Source organism: Protopterus annectens, chromosome 6.part1 (assembly GCF_019279795.1).
Source record: "Protopterus annectens isolate FY-2018-M chromosome 6.part1, PAN1.0, whole genome shotgun sequence".
NCBI classification, from domain to species: Eukaryota; Metazoa; Chordata; order Ceratodontiformes; family Protopteridae; genus Protopterus; species Protopterus annectens.
Genome location: NC_056738.1, coordinates 197,385,399 through 197,407,513, shown reverse-complemented (window position 1 = coordinate 197,407,513; position 22,115 = coordinate 197,385,399). Strand labels below are relative to the sequence as shown.

Here is a 22,115-nt window from a genome sequence, read left to right as displayed (position 1 = left end):
CTAGAGTGTGTGGCTCGCAGTGACTTGGATTTCTTTAGGTGGAGCATGTCCATCAATTCTGAGTTGGACATGACTTTGTAAGTCAGGCAGAGGTCACCTGTGAGTAAGCGATATGGCGCTGTGTACAGCCGGAGTTTTTTCAGTCGGGCTGCATAGGACATATGTTTGAAGCCAGTAATCCTCTTGGTGAGGTGCTTTTGTGGTCTTTCCAGTTGTTGGAAGTGTCTTGTGAGGTACATCCCAAATGGGGCATTGTACTCTATGATGGGTCTGATGAGTGACGAGTAGAGGGGCACTATAACCTCTTTATTTCTAGATGCAAACCCCTTAGTAATTAGATGGGCCACATAGAAGGATTTCCTAACTACTTTGGCAATATGATTGTCAAAGGAGAGATTACTATCTACCTTGGTCCCCAGAACTCTTATTACCTCTTCTGTATTAAGGGGGCTGCCGCCTATGTGATAATTCGTGGGTGTTTTGTTTTTCCCAAATGGGATGACTATGCATTTAGCTTGAGGCCATGACTTTGACACCAGGTGTCTGTCTCAGTAAGGCCTTTTTGAAGGATGTCCGTGACAGCCGGAGAGTCGATTTATGGCTCCCAGTTTGCAGTCATCTGTGAACGTGGTTAGCCATAGTCCTCCTGTGTTTGCCTGTACTTCTGAGAAATATATACCGAACAGTAGGGGTCCCAGAACTGAGCCTTGCGGGACACCACTTGTGACTCGTTTAGAGTCTGAACTGGAGCCCACTATTCTTACCGTGTGAGTTCTGTCTGTAGGCCAGTTGGCAACCCATCTTGTGACGTAGGGGTTTATGTTCAGGCTGGTAAGTTTTTCTATAATACCCGAGTGAGGAATTGTGTTTAACGCCTTGGCGAGAGCAAAGGAGGCTGTGTGAACCACCTTTCCCTCGTCTATGGCCTTGGTGACTGTCTCGAAGTCAACCAGGTTTAGTAGGCATGATCTGTCCTTAAAGCCGAACTGGGTCGGGTCAAGTGTTTGGAGGTTCCCAGTGTCTTTGTTATTGAGTTCCATGATGATGTGCTCATAGCCTTGCAGACCATGCTAGTCAGGCTTATGGGGAGATAGTTACCAGGGTAAGTTGTGGCCCCACCTTTGTGGAGCGGAATAACCGTTGCTGTGCGCCATTCTATGGGCACGTAGCCTGTGGAGAGGCTGAGGTTGAGCCGCATGTTTAGGTGGGGGGTTAGTTCGTGCAAGATGCAGCCTGGGACACCATCTGGCCCCATTGATGCTGTGTATTTGGCTTTTGAAAGGGCTGTTTTCACCCTTGCTTCTGTGATTTCTGGGACACTACACTTTTCCAGTATTGTTGTGGGCCCTTTTGAAGGTGAGAGGGAGGTGATGTTTGCACTGTATCTGCCAGGATGTTGGCAATATCAGTAGGTTCAGTATATTTTGTGCTATTTTGCACTAGCTCAGAGCATATCTGCAAGTTGCCACTTAGATTCTTGATATAGCTAAAGAAGGCTTTGTGGTTATCTTTCGAATCCTTTGCTATTAATTTTTCTTTCAAAGTTAGCCTTGGATGATTTTGAGGGACCATAGATTCTTACTGATACTGATCAGGGATGTCTTTCCTTCTTGGGATTTGCTTTTTTTTTTCTGAACTAGTTTCCTCCTTCTGTTGTATAACCTGTTTATGGCAGGGGTCCACCAGACTGGTTTCCTTCTTTTAGGGGAGTACGTCTTGGTCTTGCTAAGGATGGCACAATCATGCATCCTTATAGGTGCTCATAGAGTGCAATTGTAAAAAAATTCTAAATCTTGGACAGTGTTATCCTTTAGTGTGGGGGCTGTGAAACTTACCACCTCTGCCTTAAGTAAGGTGAAGTTTGCTTTAGAAAAGTTTTTCACTGTGGTTTCCTTGGTTGGAGTGGTGGTGGTGGGGTGTGGACATCCAGGGTGATTAGTTTATGGTCTGATCTAACCAGTGAGGGGTTGACCTCCAGTATGGAACACCTGCCACCCATGTTGTTGATGACCAGCTTCAATATGTTGTGGCCTGTGGTAGGGGAGTTTACCAGCTGATCCAGGGCATTTTGAGTTGATAAATTCCAGGAAGCGCTGAGCCTGGGAGTTTTTACTCAAGTAGTTTTCCCACTTAATGGTAGGGTAATTGAAATAACCCAATATCAGGGTGTTCGTTAGGACCTTCATGTTTTCCAGTGTCTCTAGAAAGGCGGAGTGGTGGCCTGGGTCATGGAGGGTGATCTGTAGCAGGCCACAATTTGCATTGCAGATTTGCCCGATGTTAGTTGTACATGGATGATCTCAGAAGTATCATGCTGCACCACTAACATGGAGTTATGAGTATCCTTGATGAATATGGATACACCCCCTCCTTTTGTGTTTCAGTCAGTGTTCTGTGGCCTAAGTGTGTGGTATGAGTTGTAGCCCAGTAGTGCTGGAGTGCTCTCTGGAGCCTTGAACCAGGTTTCAGTTACTGCACAGATGTCTACGTTCTCCATGCTTTGAGCGCATGCATTTTGAGACTTAAACTCCTGGTGTTGAGTAGCATAACCCTCCTTTTTTTTTTTTTTTTTTTTTTTTTTTTTTACTTGTGCTGTTTACGGTGGTGGGTTTGAATTTTGAGCATTGCCTAAAAAGGGAACTATGGGGCAACAAGAGCCTTGGCCAGTATTTGATTTGAAAGCCAAGGGGTGACAGGTGCAAGCCTTCTCTTGCGAAGCAACACGACTTGTCGAGCATGTCATCCCATATATACTACCTCCTTCCCTGTTTTTGCAGATCATCTCTTTTATGTAGGATTGTGAAGGAAAGTTAAATCATAATGTATTTCCTCTTGATATTTGCAGCCACCATAAATACTAAAGAAAAAAAATAGATTACTGCTGTGGGCAGTTTGTATTGTTACCATTATCCACAGATAATGATGTCATGCCAGTATTTATTAAAAATCCAATCCAAAACCAAGCTCTTTGCCCTAAATGTCATTTAGCTGTGGCATCTCTCTCTACTCTAGTTCTCCATTTTGGCTTGTTAACCACCTTTTTGGTGACTGATCCCAATCCTGATTTATGATAGGCTGACAGTAATCATTAGATTCAGGAAGGAGAGTTTTTAATTGTATGTCAGGCTATGGTCTGTTTTACAAGTGCCTCTTGTTGCAGGTACTGAGGTCTGTTTATTTGGTGCTAGTCTAACCTGTATGTGTTGGATATGCATTTGTTTTACCAGTGTCTGTTCTCAGCGTTAATATTTCAAGAGAAGCAGACTTTATGCAGCCAGATCATTCTGTGTAGGCTATGGCCGTTTTCAACAGCAAGAATCCCTTCTTAAAAGCCTGAGCCCCTCTTGCCTGCTTTTTTTTTTTTTTGAGGTTTTTATTGCTTGCAGTGGATTTCTTCAGTCTGACCCATCTCTAGTTGAGAAGGACTTTGGAAAGGACTACTTATAGAATCACCAGTAGCTGTGATGCCTTGCAAATGCTTCCAGAAAAACAAAGCATCTTAAGCCTGTAGAGATATGCGAACTTATCCATTAGAGGGGTCCCAGATGTGGCAAAGTCCTCAAACCTGTGCAGATGAGAAGAGGTTTGAGAGCAAGCTGTCTTCCTTTACTGTGTAGGAGGTTATAATTATTGTCCTGAATGGTGCCACATTTGGTTACTTTCCAGGGCATAGTTGATCATTGATAGCCAGTTCTGTTTACATAGAGGGATAATGCCCTGACTAAAACCCAGACCCAAGTTAGATTAGCAGTTTTGGCGTATGCTGGAGTTGACGGGGCATTCTTGGTTTAACTCTTTCTGAGGTTGGGGCAGTGGAGACTGGACCCCACATGGGTATGGGGTTTGACTCTGGGATTGTATCATTTGTGGAAGAGAAACATGCCCTGTCTTAGACCCATAGAAGACTAAATACTGGAGCATTTTATCTGTCTTTATGGTGGATTGGAGGCTAAAAATGAAACTGTTAATGGCTGCATAAATTATAGCCCTCTGTTGACTGGCTCTTGCTCCAACTGAAGGGGGGTAAATAGGTCATTTGGCTGAGAGGGGACTGAATAGGCAGACAGCAGGACAGTTTCTTGTATGCACACAAAGAAATATACACTCTCTACTGTGATGCATCTCCACAATAAAACGGACTGAAGATTCCATCCTTGCAAGAGTGCTTTTTCTGTCAGATTTCCAAGTGTGATGTCACTGTTTTGTTTTCTCCTACACAGCAGCTCTCTGATGGGTTCTTCTGCACAGCAATCTATTCCCCAGAACTGGAATTTTTTTTTTATATTCTGTGTTATCCATGAATGTGTCAACTGTTTGGCATATTTGCTTTCACCAGAACCTTATAGATGAAGTACAGTGTACTATAGCCTTCTTTGGCACTGGAGCTGGTTATCCGCTAAAGTCTTGACTATAGTCCAGGTCCCCAGAGTTTGGCTAGTGACTTGGGTGTTTGGTGAAGGCAAGAGAGATCGGGAGTGAATGGCTGCTGCTGGCTCACCCATCATGGGGAGGTAGCCTTGGCTTGCTACTTGGGTGACAGCTGACAGGAGCACTAGGTGTTATACCCATGGACCATGAGTTGGGAGATTTGGCATGCAGAGGTGCACTCCCTGTGGTGGCAGCATGCAGCTGAACTTGAAGAGCTGTCTAGGGAGAGACTAGCAAGCTGACTTGCTCCCTACCACTCCCACCTCATTTGGGAACAGCTGGGCTTATATGGCTTTCTAGGCAGGAAATGAGTAGGCCTCGGTGCTCTTGCCTAGTCTGGGAATGCTTTGCTCCCATCACATGGGATGAATGAGCCAACTGGGCAGGTGGATGAGCTTTTGGGTGTGGCCCTGTACATAGCAGTGCCTAAAAAAAGTATGTTTATAGTGTAATGCCTGACACATTTCGCTTGGAGTGAAGGCTGAGCCTGACAGAAGCTGCAGTGGGCTGATGATCTGTGTGGCATGCAGTGCAATTGATGAGCCGGCTCCCTATTACACTGTCGCAGGTTGTCGAATGCATCTTTGTCGAACTGAAAAATGTAAAAAGGCAAAATAGTGAAGCGGCTTTTCAGCGAATTCTTTCCTTGGGAAATAGTTTGTTTGGCCGCTTTCGCTACTTTGCCTTTTTGGCACTGTAGTGCAATCTTGGATTTGGTATATTTAAGTAGGGGGTGTGTGGGGGCTTCACCCCCCCACATTATGTAATGCTGTACAATTTTTTTCCCTCTAACAGTGATTTTATATATATATATATATATATATATATATATATATATATATATATATATATATATATATATATATATTTTTTCCCATTGGGGAAAAAAATAGCTGTTCTGAGGTTTCAGCGTTGTAAGCTTTCGCTTACAATGGCGTTGATTGTGTCGTTCGCTCTTCTGAGCGTGCAGTATCATAATATAGACCTGATGAGCCTGGCAGGGTGGTGGGATCCAGCATATCTGTTGATTTCATCTGCCTCCACTTCCTCCGTATGATAGAAGGCATTTTAAGGCATCCTTTATAGAGTTGTTGCTTGGCCTGAAAATTGAAAACTCAAAAATTTAAGAAAGGTGGTCAAGATCTTACTACTGCTGGTGTAAAACCTTGTTTGTGCTTTGCTTCTTCACATGATCACAGAAGTTTAATTCTCTACTTCAGCTGAAACTTGCAGCTCTAGCATTAAGAATCTGAGACTGTGTTCTGCTTGATCCCAGGAAGACTGCTAGTCGAAAGGCCAGGGTCCTTGGTGACTTCATGGAGACCACTGACAGCAGTCCTGTGTCCTATCCCAACCACCTTCCAGATGGAGGTGACTTAGAAAAGATTTCCTGCACATATTAGCATGGTTCATAAATGCTGCTGACTTATGGGTAACTGATCGCCAGAGGGTGTTCAAAAGTTTTCTTTACCCACACAGTCTCATTGCTACTCTTGCCAGATGTCCCGCAGTGAGAAATGCAAAACGTTTTTGTTCTCTAAAGATTTATTTCAGCTAGGTGAATTTCTTCCTCCTAAGTCGTACTCAAGAATTCCTTAGCTAGTCTTTCATAGAGACCAATTTGGCAAGGAATACCCAATTTATGCCTTGGATGGCTACAGGGGCTGGTCAGTCAATTTGTCCACTTTCTTATCCCAGTACTTTATCCCCAGAAAAGTGTCTCTACTGCACATATGTAAATGGGACAAAGCCCCAACAAAGAACCATCAGCTGTTTGCTCCCTTCAGCAAGTTATGAGAAGCAAAAAAGTGAGTAAACCATGCCTCTTAAATTCTGTTGTCCTCTGTTGTGAGCAAATGCAGCAAAGCCTTGCAAAGCTCATTCTACTAGAGATGTCTGTACATCTGTAACCTCATCTAGGGCAATTTGTGTAGCTGCTGCCTGGTCATCCTTGAGCACCTTGACATCTAGTACTAAAATTTGAGGATCATTTTTCTTTTGGGAATCTCCAAACAAGTGCAGTGTCTTGTGGTCCTGCACATTTCCACTAAAAGTAATTGCTTTTACAGGCTGTTTATAACTGTGCAACTACAGAAAATTGACTAGCTTTCATCACAATGTATTAAATTAACATTATGCAACAAAAATATTGTTTACCGTAACATTGTACAACACATGTGACTTAGTTTCTGTAATTGCCAGCTTGTTGCAGCAACTGTTTTTTGGTGACTTTGGCAAAACATAGGTTGCTGCTTAATGAATAATTGCAAGTCATTTGTGAAGTGATTGCAGGTGGAGAGGTGGTTTGACTTGATGTTGAGAGACTGACAGATGTGCATTACAGGTTTCAGCCAATGGCAATGAATGTAGCTATCTGAAATCCATTCAGATGGATTTAATTGCTTGCTTAGTATCGGTGTTTTAAAACTCATGAAAGTTTACATAAGAACTATGAACCAGAAAAAAGCACCAAAAGGTAAACTGATGAAACATAAAACACCACAGCAAGCTCCAAACATTTTGTATAGTCCAGGATATATGAAATAATTGTTGAAATTTCACAGCACAAACAATTCCACAAAATATTCAGGCTCCAAACCTTTAATAGTCCAGGATATATGAAAAAAAACTATTAAAATGCCATAGCATAAACAATTCCACAAGAAGTTAAGTGCTTTCACTTAAGTCTATCCCAAGCTTCATCAGAACATGGGATAAAAATCAGTCTCTTTTAAACAAATTCAAAAATTGTCAGCAAATAGTACCATCTCATGCATAGTTTAAGTACATTATTTAAAGCCATAGTAAAATATATGCTGTAGTAAACTCTTGTGTTAAAACAGCAGCAACCAAGATGAATACACATATTTTAGCTGCCATAATAAAATACACAGTCATGAATCCTTGTTTAAAACAATAGCAAACAAAATAAATGCATATACTTTCTAAAGTTAAGCTGCCCTTAATTTAAGGACACTTAATAGTAACATGATTATTCAGTCCCGCTTTTTTTAGTTGAATCCAGCCCAAGGTTTGGAGCCTGCAATGGTATTTTTTTGTTTCAACAGTTCTCTTGGTGCTTTTTTTTTCTGCTTCTTGGTTGTTTTACATCATGGTGGAGTCTCCGGAACCTGTTTTGTTGTCTGGAGGAATTGATAATTCTTTGAATTTGGACAAACCGGTCACTTGGACTGAGTTTTTGCTGGACCTGGTGGAATGGATTGTGGCAAACCAGCCGATCCAGAACAACTTTAACAGCAGTCTGCCAGGGAACCAACAGTAGTGTCGGGCAGAAAACAGCCACCAACTACAAGGCATGAATGCGACGTCTGCGAGCGTGAGCAATGGCGGACCAGAGCTGAACAGCCAAGAAAAGAGGGACAGCAATTTTTCACCTTTTAATACTCAAAAGGAGCGTTGTACTGGTAGCCTTAATTATTTAAACAACAATAACAGTGATTTTTGGTTTTTCGGCATGGGCTGGTAAGCGTTTTAATTTTTTTGAAACTCAACCCAGTGCCAAAACATATACAGACACATTATTGACTTAAAAAACAAATTAATGCAACTTAAGGGGTTGCAAATGGCGATAGATTATTTAAATGTGTATAAATGTACGGAGTGCCTAAAGGGCTGAGAATTGTAAAATGCAATGTAGATGTCAACAGTTGTTGTGTCTTTCGGCTTTTCCCAGTTGGGGGTCGCCACAGCGGAACTCTGGTCCGTTAATGATTGATAGTTGATTTTTATGTGCCGAGTTACCAGCCCTGACGCACAACCTTCAACGAAGGTACGACCATTCACGCATGTCTCCATGCAGAAGACGCTCTAGCTGAGAATCGAACCGAACAGTGTCGTACAGCGTCTTATTTTGAGGTATTTATCACAAAGAGCTGATAGTTATTTAACAACTTTGATATAGAACTTTTAAAGCTCATGGTGAGAAATTACTGTGAACAGAGGGACAAATTGTTGACAGACGTCAGCAACTTGCATGTGAAAGTGACTTCTGACCTAATGTTGAAAAATAAATATGCCAATATTTTTGTGAAGTTGATAAAACACTGTAACAGGGTGTTGGAAAGGAAAATAAAGAAAATGAAGAGGGACTTAGTTGAGGAAGGGAGGGCATTTCCTCCACTACCTAGTAGGAAGGTAACTTTTAAATCGTGATTAACATTGTGACAACAACAAAGTGTTTGAAATCGTTGATGAACACACTTCTACCCCCATTTTCAGTACAAAAATACATACAACAGAAGGGGGAAACTTTCAGAAACCCTTCCACAAGAACAATCAATGGAATTGGTGAGAGGACAGATAGAAAACAATGAGATTGCATTGGGGACCTACAATAAAGTGGTGAATATTAGACAATTTTCATTTATTTAATTATACAGATTTAATTATAGATGAAACTTTTTTTCAGTTATTCAATAAGGGGTTTCAGTATGTCCCCACCAGACCCTTGGGCATAGTAAATTCTCTCATTGAATTGAAATTATTTGTGAGAACGTTAAATTTAAAATGTTTATTCGAGAACACAACAGGGCAAACCAACATTTTTGGCTAGGAAAAGTATGTATAAATCCCACTTTAAAAGTTTAAGAGCTGGTAGAAAATGAGATACGGAAGCTGAACATCAGACCAACAGCTGTGACTAATTCTTTGGAAAGTGACGGAGTGGTTGAAATGTTGAAAAATACAGGTTGCAGAGTAATGAAACCTGACAAAGGGGTTGGGTGGTACTAATGGATGCCATTGATCACGAGACTGGGATGCTGGAAATTTTAAATGATGAAAGCAAATACAGTATTGTTTCTAGAAATGAAGTTTCTATAGCCTATTCTAAGGTGGGCTAATTTATTAATGATTATTTTTTTTCAGGGTACCATAGACAAAAACTTAGACTATTTAACAGTAACTAGGCCGAAGATCCTAGTAGGGTTTGGAATCCCAAAGAGACTTAATGTGGAGAAGCCACCTTTTAAGACCAGTAGTTGTAGAAGTGGGCTCTAAACTGGAACCCTTGGCTAAATATGTAGATACAATGTTGAAAAGATAAAACATATTTCAAAGGACTCCTGGGACTTAGTCACCTATGATAAATATGAAGATGAAGTATGTATGGTGACTATTGATGTGATAGAACTATTCCCCAGCATCCCTTATTTTGAGGGGATGAAATGGTTTCAGGATCTTTTGATTGAAATAAGTTTGACTAATGAACAGAGAAATTTGTTAACTGAATTTATGGAATTTACAAGAGAAAGGTGTTGCTATGGGGGCCCCATGTGCCCCCCTGTATGCAAACCTAGTTTTATATTGGGAGAGGAAGTTCATTTTTGAAACCCCTTGGAACAATTATATTTCCTTATACACCAGATTTTTAGACTATATTTGTCTTTTCTGGAAGGGGGTGAAACCCAGTTAAACCGATTTTTTGGAATATATTGGGACTGCAGCTTCCTTTTTGAAATTTATTTGGCACACTTCACAAGAATTCATCAATTGTTTAGATGTGACCATGTATAAGGTTAGGGAAGAGAAGAAATTCCATTCCAAGATTTTCCGAAAACCCACGCACTCTAACTCCAATTTACATTTTGAGAGTGAGCATCCCTATAATCAAAAGAGGGGTATTAAGGGGCAATTTAATTAGGGCATCGGGGATGTGCAGCGAAGGTCGGGTTTTCTTGGAGGAAACTAAGGTGATGAAAGGGTTCTTCTCAGAGTGAGGGTACCCCGAAAACCTGATTAATTAATTGATGAAAAGTGAACACAGGGAGGAAAATATGACCTTATTTTGGGGGAAATTTTAACACAAAGTAATCATAAAGGGCTGAATTATGGTTCTGCGGTAGCGTTGTCGCCTCACAGTAAGACGCTGTCCTGTTCGATTCTCAGCTAGAGCGTCTTCTGTGTGGAGACATGCATGAATGTATGTACCTTCGCTGAAGGTTGTGTGTCACGGCCAGCAACTCTGCATGTAAAAATCTACTGCCAATCATTAGTGGACCGTAGTTCCGCTGTGGCGACCCCTAACTGGGAAAAGCTGAAAGACACAACATTAGGAAGTACTGGAAACTTTTGGTTATAAATAGTGAAACCAGCAAAATTATTCCATCAGTACCGACATTTATTAAAAAGAGAGATATGAATTTAAAGGAAATGCTGGAAAACCATGGTAGTGAAAAAGTACAGTTAGACTCCGCAAGAAAGGGGGAACATACAAGTGTAGTTTTGGTCAACAAGTTAGTAATATTTTAGAGCAGGAAAGTATCAGTATCCCATCCAGAAAGTTTAAAATGAAATTTAAGGAGGATTTTAATTGTAGCAGCAAAGAGGCCATTGAAAAGAAGAATATGTGAACATTTGTATGAGATCTCCCAGGAAAGAGAGACAAATGCTTTTGGACACAAGAAAGATTGTTGAAACCGGGTATAAGGAGTGGACTTTGGGAAGCCCTTTTAGAGCACAAAGAACTATACTGGCAGCTTAGGCTGGCTTCAAATAAAAAAACGGGACTGAATGATCATGTTAGTATTGTGTCCTTAAATTAAGAGTAGCGAAACTTTAGAGAAGGAAAGAGTATATGCATTTATTTTGTTTGCTCCTGTTTTAAACGAGGATTCATGGCAGTATGTGTTTTATTATGGCAGCTAGAATATGTGTATTCATCTTGGTTGCTGCTGTTACAGCATATATTTTACAATGGCTTTAAATAATGCAGGGGAATGAATTTATTTAATTATGCATGAGATGGTACCATTGGTTGACAATTTTTGAAATTGTTTAAAAGTAACTGATTTTTATTCCGTGTTCTGATGAAGCTTGGGATAGACCTAAGTGAAAGCATTTCACCTCTTGTGGAATTGTTTGTGCTGTGGCATTTTAACATTTTTTTCCATATATCCTGGACTATTAAAGTTTGGAGCCTGAATTTTTTGTGGAACTGTTTGTGCTGTGAAATTTCAACAGTTATTTCATATATCGTGGACTGTACAAAAGGTTTGGAGCCTGCTACAGCGTTTTTTGGTTTTAGGCATGAACTATGCCACTACTGTGGGAAGGTAGCAGTGTCCTGAAGTCATTACTGTAACATCATTAGAATAGTTTTATGCATTTCCTTTGATTTGGAGGTGGATTTTTATGCATTTGTGTTTGACAGCTTCATCCCAGTTCTGTACAATATTGAGAGTTGTTTGGTTACTGCCACAGCTGTGATGTTCATAGATTACTGGGCTAATGGCCCTAGGACCTTTACAAGCCTCGCCATGTAACACCCCCCCCCCAAGTAACCTAGTTGACCATAGTATCGCTTCGCAAACAGTGACCATCTAACTATAATCGGCACCAAGTGCCCCTGTCCATGAGGACCATAAATGCCACCCCTGGGGAAAATTTGTGGTTTCCTGTTAAGGTCGCACTTAAATAGGGTCATTGAGCAGCTCTACTTCACGTTGAGTGGAAGCTTTTTCCAAAGGAGTGGCAATCTCTGGGAGACTCGTCTGTCTCTTGCCCAAGTTCTGTTAATGTCACAGGCTAGGTTGAGATCCCTTGCGCGACTGACTCTTGTCCCATTTGATTTGTGGATATGCCGCATCCATTAGGGCAGGGTAGGAGACTGCTCTGTAGGCTAGGCACAGGTTGCCTGTCTGCAGCCTGTATGATGCAGAGTATAGTGATGGGGCTTTGTCTTTTCATGTAGGTCCCATTTTGGAGGCTCCTGAATTCCCTTTGTTAGAACCTCTGTGGTATCTCCAGCTGCTGCAGCTGTCTGGTGAGGCACATACGGAAGGAAGCGTTGTAGTCTGAGGTCTGATAAGGACCGAATACAGCAGAGTAATAACCTCCTTGGTCTTGGATGCTATGCCCTTATTTATGAGATGGATAGTAGAATTCTTTCCTCCCTAGTGTGGACACATGGTGATTGAAGTTTAGATTGCTGTCAGCCTGCATTCTAAAGTCTTGCACTACTGTGTTTGAACTTAGATGTGTGGGGTCTATATTGTAACTAACAGGGGCTACTTCTCTTCTAAAGGGGATAATGAGGCTGAGTTTGCATTTAGTTTCAGTCCATGGCCCCTGCACCAGTGGTTTGTGTGTCTGTCCGTTCTGTAATCTGTTGGTATTGTTGGGGGACTTGTATGATTGTACCCAGTTTTATAGTTGTCTACAAATCTGTAAGCCACTGGGCATCTACTTTTGGCTGGGCTTCAGAAAAATTAAATGCCAAACAGTTGAGGGCCCAGTACAGATCCTTGTGGTACACCACTGGTAACTGTTGGAAGTGGATTCCCCAATTTCAACAATGTGCATTCTACCTGAGAGCCAGTTTGCTACCCATCAAGTGACTAATGGGTTAATACCCAGTTGGAGGTATTTATCAGTGATCCCTGACTGGGAAGTTGTTAAATGCCTTGGCTAAATCAAGATAGGCATTGTGTACTGTTTTATCCTCATCCAGGGTTTTGGTGAACTTTCTCAAAGAAGTTCCTCAGGTCTAATGAGCAAAATCTACCCTTGATGAAACCAAACTGGGTTGGGTCAAGAGTTTGAAGATTGCCTATGTCCTGGTTGATAGGGGTCCATGATGATTTTTGTTTTCCATGGTCTTGCAGATAAGGCTGGTCGGGCTAATGAGTCTATGGTTGATGGGCCCCCCTTTGTGCAAGGGCATTACTGTTGCTATTTCCCACTGTGGTTAGAGACCGTTAAGTGGTTCTGCTAGGTCTTGTTTTAGATAATTTGTTTAATATGCAGCCTGGGATGTTATCTGGTCCTACAGAGGCTGTATTTTTGGCCTTGGAAGAGCACTTGAATGACATGTTCTTTGGAGATAAATGGTAGAGGACTGGTATTAGGAATGCTATGCAGTATGGCTGCTGGGACAGAGGAGTGAAATTGTCACCAGTCTGTCACCTAGTAGGTTGGTAATTTCTTCAGGTCCTGTGCAAGTGGTGCCGTCCACTATAAGTTTGGTACACAACTGGGTATTCCCTTTGAGGTTTTGGATATGGCTTAAAGAATGTCTTATGAGTGTCTTCAACTAGGGATGCCAGTCTAGTCTCATAATTTGCTGTAGAGGATTTTACAAGGTTTATTTGCTTGTTTAGGCTCTGCAGGGTAATTTCCTTCTGAGTATGTTCCTTCTTGCTCTTGGATGTTAGTTTCTTTCTTTTGTTATTTAACTTATTTATACTTGCAGTCCACCAGGGCGGCTTGTTTTTTTACGAGAGAACCCGGTTTTAGTCCTGTCAGGTACTGCAGAGTCAGTACTTTACTTGCTTGGCTATATAGGGCATTTCTGTACTTCACTGCATAGAAGTTGTTGTCTGTGTAAGTAGGGGCTTTGAAACCATTTATACCATCATGTGGGAGACCATAATTTGCTTTAGAGAAACTTTTAATTTTGTTGCTCCTGTGGGGGTGTCAGGTCTAATCTTTACATCAAATGAGTTAGAGTTATAGTTTGACTTAACTGGGGAGGGAAGCACACTGGGGGTAGTGCAGTAACCCCCCATGTTGGTAATTAGTAAGTATAGGGCATTTGAGCCCCCTTGTTGGGGGTGCAGACTAACTGTTCCAGTGCATTTAAGTTAAAGTCCAGGAACCTCAGTGTGGTTGTGTTTTGTGCTAGTGTAAGTCACCCAGTCGCTGGATGGGTAGCTGAAGTCTCCCATGATCAAGGTGTTGACCTGTATACTGATCATTCCAAGCAAGTCCAGGTAGGCGGTGTGTTTCTCTTGGTTCATGGTGGGATACCTGTAGCTAGCTATGATGTGGTAGGGGGGTGTATTGCCTGTAGTTATTTGGACGTGGAGTAGCTCAAGAGTCGCCAGTCATGAGGTGAATTTGGATTTAATGAAAATGGATACACCGGCACTTTGGTTATTTTACGCTTGTTTTGAGGTCTGAATGTGTGGAAGGCATTGTAGCCCTGCACATTCTGGTACTGTCTGCGGCCTTGAACCAAGTCTCTATGACTGCACAAACGTCTGACTCTAAGGTGAGGAGTGCTTCCAGGGAGTGCAGCTTACTATTAAGGCTCCTAGCATATTAAGCAGCATAACCTTGAGTTTCTCTCGGCTATTTTCCTATGTCAGTTATGTTTTGACCTAGCCTGAAAAGGCTGTATGAGGGAGACAGGCGTGTTTGCCACTGTCTTGAAGCCTTGATGAGGCAGGTGACGGCCATTTCTTGTGAAGCATCAACATCTCACAAAAGTAAAGCATCCCAGGACACGGAAGCTGGATTCCAAACGCTATTTCACAGATTAAGTGATTTCATCCAACCTCTGTTGGACTTGGAAAAACTAATGTTAAACTCAACCCTTTTGTACAAACCTTAACTTGCATATAATTGAATAATTTAACAAAACACCTTGTTAACAAATGCAGGAGTCGATAAATTAATCCATTATAAAGCCCCCCATAAATACATATTAAATTTCTGACAGTAAATACATACTTTGAGAACACTATAAAAGTTTTTTAAAATGTTGCACAAATTAAATACATTAACCTAAAATATACTTTAATTTTAATATTGTTCCTGCTATACTAATCATTAATGCCTGGAAAAGAGGTGGCATCCAACCTCATTTGGCACCTTAATTCACAGGTATCTAAATCCAGGTCCAAAACCCTACTTTGCCTATCCTTTAACACTTTCTGTATAACCATAAAGGTACAGCTGTGGCCTGGGTTTTTTAATATATGTCCCGTTAGTGGATAGGACATATAACAACTCCCTGAGGACAAGTATTTATAGAAAACCCACATTTTCCAGTTCATATTTGGATTTTTGTATTTGGCGCCCTTGCCATCAGAAGTCTATTGTCAAAGGACAATTTGTAAGGGCTGCCAGAATGATTACGGAATACCAGGATTTTTTATTGGAGCTTGACTTCATGACAAAGGTTATTTATTAAAAGAGGCTACCCTGAAGCTCTCTTTGTGGGAAGTTGGCAGGGGAAGTAAGATCCAAAAGAGCGAGGGGTGTCTATAGGCTGATACTCGGCAGTGTTTTTAATATTAGAATCTATAGTACCTCCAGTTTTGTTATGTCAAGTAATAATAATATAGATTTGAGAAGGAAAATGGGGAGTGGATTGTTCATTACCACCTTTAGTCAAGATGATGCCCAGTGGGTTAGCTCGTATCCGAAAAAACTGGAGATTGTTGCATGTTGACAGATGTTTGTGTTACCCTGCTGCAGTCATCACACTTGGGTTATCCTGCCATCAGGCGGCCCCGCAGTCGGCCTGAGTTCCAAAGTCTTGGTCCGGCGTTGGTTGCTGTCGTTTCTTCCCTGACGTCAGAGCGCCAGGGGTATGAGGCATCCAATGCCATTTTCTTCAGTCTTTCTTGCCGCGCGGTGCCTGAAGCAGAAGCAGTTGGCTAGTGCCGGTCGGCCAACACCTGATATTTTCGATTCGAATTTCAGTCCGAAGTCTTCAATAAAGCTAAGTACCCCGTTAGGGAACATTTTCTTGCTTCAGTCCGATGTCAGAAAAAGTTAACAATTGCATTTCTTGTGGGAAGCAAATACCTCCTAAGGACTTTCATTCCTATTGTATTCCTTGCCTAGGCCCAGACCACGACGTCACAGGTTGTCTGTTTTGTGCTAGGTTTAATAAACGAACTATCAAACGCTGTTTTGACTTCGCACGACATTACTTTGGTAGGAAATTTAATTATATCATGCCATCGGAGCAGCCGACGACCGGCATGCATAAAAAACGCAAGGATAAGGACAGGCAGCCTAGGAACAAGCCAGACTCAGAGGCCTCTGCTGGGCCTGTCGCTGGTTCTCCGGTTTTCAGTGAGGCGCCTACGCAGCCCCTGACTACCGCAGAACTGAAACCCCAGACAGCTGCAGATTCTCAAGCGGAGTCTACTAGGCCAACGCAGCCATCTTCATTAGGCCCTTCTGACAACGGAACAGAAGGAGACCCCGGTGCAGTGGAAACGCCTTCGGTTGCAGAAGGTGTCTTCAGACCGACTACACTCCTCATTAAATCTTACGCTAAGCTTAAAACTCCTTTAAAACCAAAGAAGACTGTACATCAGTCTACAGTTCAAGGCCCCATGCCTAAGAAACAGATGCTTAAGATGGCTGAAGATTTGATTACCCTAATCAGGGGTTCACATCCCCCTCCTGATAAAAGACCAAGACAAGAGGAGGATTATGCTGCTTCTGACCAGGTTTCAATTTCTTCAGATTCTTCTGAGGAACAGGATTACACTTTTCCATCTTATGAAGACTCTGATGTTGAAGACTGTATTCCCTCAACATCTCCCCCTGAAGACTACTCCTTTGGGGAAACTTTACATACCATGAGGGAACATTTCCACTGGGAAGGCCAGGACTACTCTGATTCTAAGAAAAGACTCAGAGAGTTCCTTTTACTACCCCAGCACAGACCTCTTGCTATCCCTCCAGTTTTGGATATTGTGGATGTTGTTTACTTGGAGTCTAGTCTAAATCCAGACTCTCTACCTCCTGCTCCAACCAAACCAGAGAGATACTGCAGAGTACCTGACTCTCACAAATTCCTTTATAAAAGCCCTGTGGCTGACCCAGAAACAATTTCCCAGGGTCCTAAGGGAGCTAAAACTTCTATGGCTAAAAATCCTGTCCCCTCTGAAAGGGATTCCAGAGCCCTAGATAGATGGGGAAAGAAAATGTCCACTTCAGCAACTCTGGCTATGAGAGCATTAAATTGTCAGTTTCACATGCTAAAATATCAGCAATTCCTAATGTCTCAATTAAAACAAAAAATGAGCACACATACTGAACAGTCTGAATTTGAGGAAATGCAGGATCTGTTGCATGCAGCTGAACAGGTGGGAAAACATACTTTACAATGTGTATTTGATTCATTGGAAGCTTCCTGTAGAGCAGCTGTTACTGGCTCTGTCATACGTAGACATGCTTGGTTAAAAGAACAAACCCTTCCTGATCATGTTAAAGCAAAATTATTGGATGCACCTTTACAGCAGGATGTATTATTTGGTGTCAAGCAGAAGAGGTTTTAAAGAAAATGGAGGATAAGGCAAAGTCTATGCCGACGGTCAGGGATTTTTTGCAGTTACAACCCCTTCGTTTCTGCAGAAATTGGCCAACGAAAAACTGGTCCTTTCCAGCTTCTGACCGATCACAGAGAGGCAAATACAGATGCCCAAGAGGCAGACATCAGTCACAAGGCCCTTACAAACCTCGCCAATGGGGTACTACTACCCAGAAAGGAGGAAGAAGACAGGCCCCAGGCTAGCAGAAGACAAACACAATGACTCTATCCTGAAACTACCAAGCAAATCTCTCATGGCAGCTCCCTTGGGAGGAAAATTAGCATTTTTTGCAGACAACTGGCACATAATCACAAAAGACAAATGGGTTCTAGACATAGTCTCTCAAGGATACAGATTCCACTTTCATACCTTACCAAGGATAAAAGGAATGCCAAACCTGCCACCAAATCACTGGGCAGAGGCACAAAAACAAATTACAGCTCTCATGGACATGAGAGCCATTCAACAGGTACCTACACGGGAGCAAGGACAAGGATTTTACTCAAGACTCTTTCTAGTCCCAAGAAAGGGCAAAGCATGGAGACCATTCTGGATCTTTCAATTCTGAACACCTATCTGCAAGTACCAAAATTCAAGATGCTAACACTACAACAGCTTCTTCCCATGCTGGGCAAGAATGCTTCGCTAGTAACGTTGGACCTCAAGGAGGCATACCTGCATGTCCCTATCGGACAAAATTGCAGAAGATACCTCCGCTTCATTGCAGGTTCAACGCATTATCAATTCTTTGCACTGCCCTTTGGCTTATCTACTGCACCCAGGGTCTTCACAAAATGCCTGGCACCAGTAATTGCATACTGCAGACAGAGGAACTGAAATATACCCATACCTGGACGACTGCCTTATTCAATCAGAAAGCAAGGACATTCTATTAAAGCATCTGGCATTTGTCAAACACATTCTAAGTTGCCTAGGGTACACAGTAAACGAAAAGAAATCAAAACTAGTGCCCTCCCAAAACATAATATTCCTGGGTGCCAGCTTGAATACAACGGCCCAGATGGCTTATCTCATGCCAGACAAACAGCTGACTCAATATTTCAAAATAATGGCAACAAAGACCCAACTCCCTGCAAGAAAAATTCTGCAGGCCTTGGGATTCATGGCATCTTGCATACTAATACCATTTGCAAAACTGCATATGAGGAAATTACAATGGTACCTGAAAAGCGTATGGATTCAGCACAGCCACAGCTTGGAAACAATGATACCACTCATTCCCTGTCTTCAACAGGAGTTTCTATGGTGGGCACAGGCATGTCACCTCAACAAGGGTCAGCCTTTCACCTTACCCACAGCCAGGCAAACTATGACAACAGATGCATCGGACTATGCCTGGGGAGCACACATGGCAGGACAGTGCATTCAGGGCAAATGGACTACAGATCAGAGGCATCTGCATATCAATCAAAAAGAAATGCTAGCAGTACAGAATGCCCTAACAGCTTTCAAGAGCCTCTTACACCCTGGACAACTAATAATAAAGATGGACAATACCATAGTAATGTACATAAACAAGCAAGGGGGCGCACACTCCTACCCTCTATGCAGGCAAGCAATGACCTTGTGGAACTCTGCACTGTCTTATCAGGTTCAATTACAAGCACAATTCCTGCCAGGAAAGAAAAACACATTGACAGACGACCTAAGCAGAAACATCATGGATCCAAACTAGATCCACAAGTATTTGCAGTGATAGCTCAAAAATGGGGACGCCCGGACATAGATCTGTTTGCAAGCCCCCAAAACTACCAACTTCAAAAATTTTGCTCAAGGACATTCCATCCACAAGCTTGGAAAGTGGACGCCCTCTTTCAGTTGGAAAAACATTAACAGTGTATGCCTTTCCTCCACTGCCTCTTCTAGCAAAGGTACTGCTGAAAGTCAGATTAGAGAGGCCACAAATTATGCTCATTGCACCAGACTGGCCACGCCAGCATTGGTATCAAATTTCAAGGAACATGGCCCACGGCCCACCATGGATTTTACCACAAATTCCTCACCCGCTCACCCAGCGAGACAATCCGATTCTACACAGCCAGCTGAAGACTTTAAACCTGGCTGCATGGCAAATTTAGCCAACACCTCTATCCAAAGCAGTTAAGGATGTCATTCTGGAGGCCAGGAGGCCCAGCATCAGGAAAACCTCTTCAGACAAATGGAGAAGATTTTGTGCCTGGAACCAGGCTAAAGGCCAAAATCCCCTTGATCCAAACATTCCTCAGATTCTACAATATTTAACTGAGATGTTGCACAAAGGTCTTTCCTTTTCATCTATTAAGATCCACGCCTCAGCAATTTCAGCTCATTACAACACGGATCCTCCTTTATTCTCACTTCTTTCATGGAAAACTGCCCTGCTACTTGCAATAACCTCCGCTAGAAGAGTCTCAGAGCTACAGGCACTAATGGCAGTGGAGCCTTTCCTCATTTTTCATCAAGACAAAGTCTCTCTACGAACTAACCCTTCTTTTATGCCAAAGATGGTATCCAGTGTGGCCCTAAACCAAACCATTCATTTGCCCACCTTTTTCCCAAATCCCCAGAACAAAGGAGAAAGACTCCTGCACTCTTTGGACATTCACAGGCAATTACATTACTACTTGGATAAAACTAAGGCTTTCAGAAATTTTGACTAGCTCCTTGTAGCCTATGCTTCAGGATCACAAGGAAAAAACATCTCAAAACAGACCGTTTCTAAATGGATAGGGCATTGCATACGTTTCTGCTGCACGCATCATGGGAAATCGGTACCTGCTAACATTAGGTCCCACTCCACCAGGGCTACAGCTACATCAGCAGTCTTTCTCAGGGGAGTGCCAACCAAGGATATTTTGGAAGCTGCAACTTGGAGTTCAGTGCACACCATCACCAAACACTATCACTTACTTTTATATTCTAAGACTAGAGCTGGTTTTGCCACTGCAGTTTTGCAGGGCCTACTAGCTCCTTCTAACCCTGTTTAACTCCACCTCCCATCCTTAGCTTTGGGATTCAACCAAAGTGTGATGACTGCAGCAGAGTAACACTATGAACATAGTACAGTTTTGTACCTACCATAAATGTAGATGTTCGAGTGTTCACCCTACTGCAGTCCAGGTTACCCTCCTTCCATCCCCTCTGAACTAGCTGAACTTATCTATACCACTCTATCCTATTCAACCTCTGTGGTGTATTTGCTTGTGCCTAAATGTATTGTTTTATTTTTATCTAGCTGTACGTATGTACGTATGTATATTTATGCCTACCTATTGGGGGCATCTGACATCTGGGGCAAGAAAAACTGAAGAAAATGGCGTTGGATGCCTCTTTTATACCCCTGGCGCTCTGACGTCAGGGAAGAAGCGACAGCAACGACGCCTGACCAAGACTTTGGAACTCGGGCCGACTGCAGGACCGCCTGACGGCAGGATAACCCAAGTGTGATGACTGAAGCAGGGTGAACACCCAAACATCTACATTTATGGTAGGTACAAAACTGTACTTTCCCTTATGGATAAGATGGGTGGACCCCCTAGGGTTGTTTTATAGAAGGGATAGAGCTTTTAGGGAGATTTTGAAAATGGGGGCTCATAATGATTCTAATCAAAGCAGTAGAGCCCTTGATAATTTTAACTGCGTCTGATGTAGCGTTTGTGTGTACATATTGAAGACTAGTGAAAACATTTGTATAAATGGAAAAATGTTTTATTTTACTGGACATTTTAATTGTGGCAGTAAACATATTTAGTTTATATGGCAAAATGTGAACCTTGTTCAGCCTTCTATGTCAGGAAGACTTGTAGACATTTTAAGGACAGAATTAGGGAACACATTGTTGACATTTAAAAGTAAGACTGCTAATGCTCTGGCATCATTGTAAGTGAAGGTAGAGTGTTGCTTAGGGCTAGGGACGTACCTGCCTGGCACATACAATCTGAGAGGTCTATCATGTCTTTCTTGAGCTTTTTTCCCCGATTGGAGTGACCTACATTGAAACCGCTTCAAATGTTTGAAACTTTCTTTTTAATTAGCTTTAGCATGGTTTAATTACTTAACCCGAACTGTGTTGTGGTGGTGCTGTGCACCTTGTGTGTATAAAGCACATGTTTTTAAAAGACATGAGCTTGAATGTGAGCAGCTGTATGTATATAATGTTAGTGATGGGATGTGTGCACTTCCTTGTTGTGCTAGTGATGGCTAAGATCACAATGGCGCCATGGTAAAGAGTATGATGTGTAGTAAGGTATATGTACGGTTCGCAAATGCGAATTGCTTAAGTGTGATTTATCATGATCCAAGTGCATTACTAAAATTGGCAGCTTTGAAGTTTTCTTTTTATTAAACTAACTTTTCTAATTTTCCCTGTTGGGGTGGCTCTACTGCAGGGCCTCTGGTGGTTGTGGATTCCTGTTTTGAGTGATTGTGATACTTATAACATTGTCAAGCCTTTAAGTTTTTATTTTAAATTTTCTTTTCCATTTTTCCCCCACTAGGGTGGTAACAATGCAGGACATACCGTAGTTGTCGATTCTGTAGAGTACGATTTTCATCTCTTGCCTAGTGGAGTTATTAACAAGAATGCCATTTCCTTTATCGGTAAGAGAC

At 42.1% G+C, this 22,115-nt stretch overlaps 1 protein-coding gene across 1 annotated transcript in view; it reads left to right on the top strand.

Annotated features, from left to right (window-relative positions):
• Positions 1-22,115, top strand: part of LOC122805472 (adenylosuccinate synthetase isozyme 2-like) — a 613,428-nt gene that overhangs the window by 9,670 nt on the left and 581,643 nt on the right. Inside the window, exon 2 of the mRNA XM_044075655.1 lies at positions 22,004-22,106. Within this exon, the coding sequence (XP_043931590.1) occupies positions 22,004-22,106 (103 nt within the window). The remainder of the gene's footprint in view (positions 1-22,003; positions 22,107-22,115) is intronic.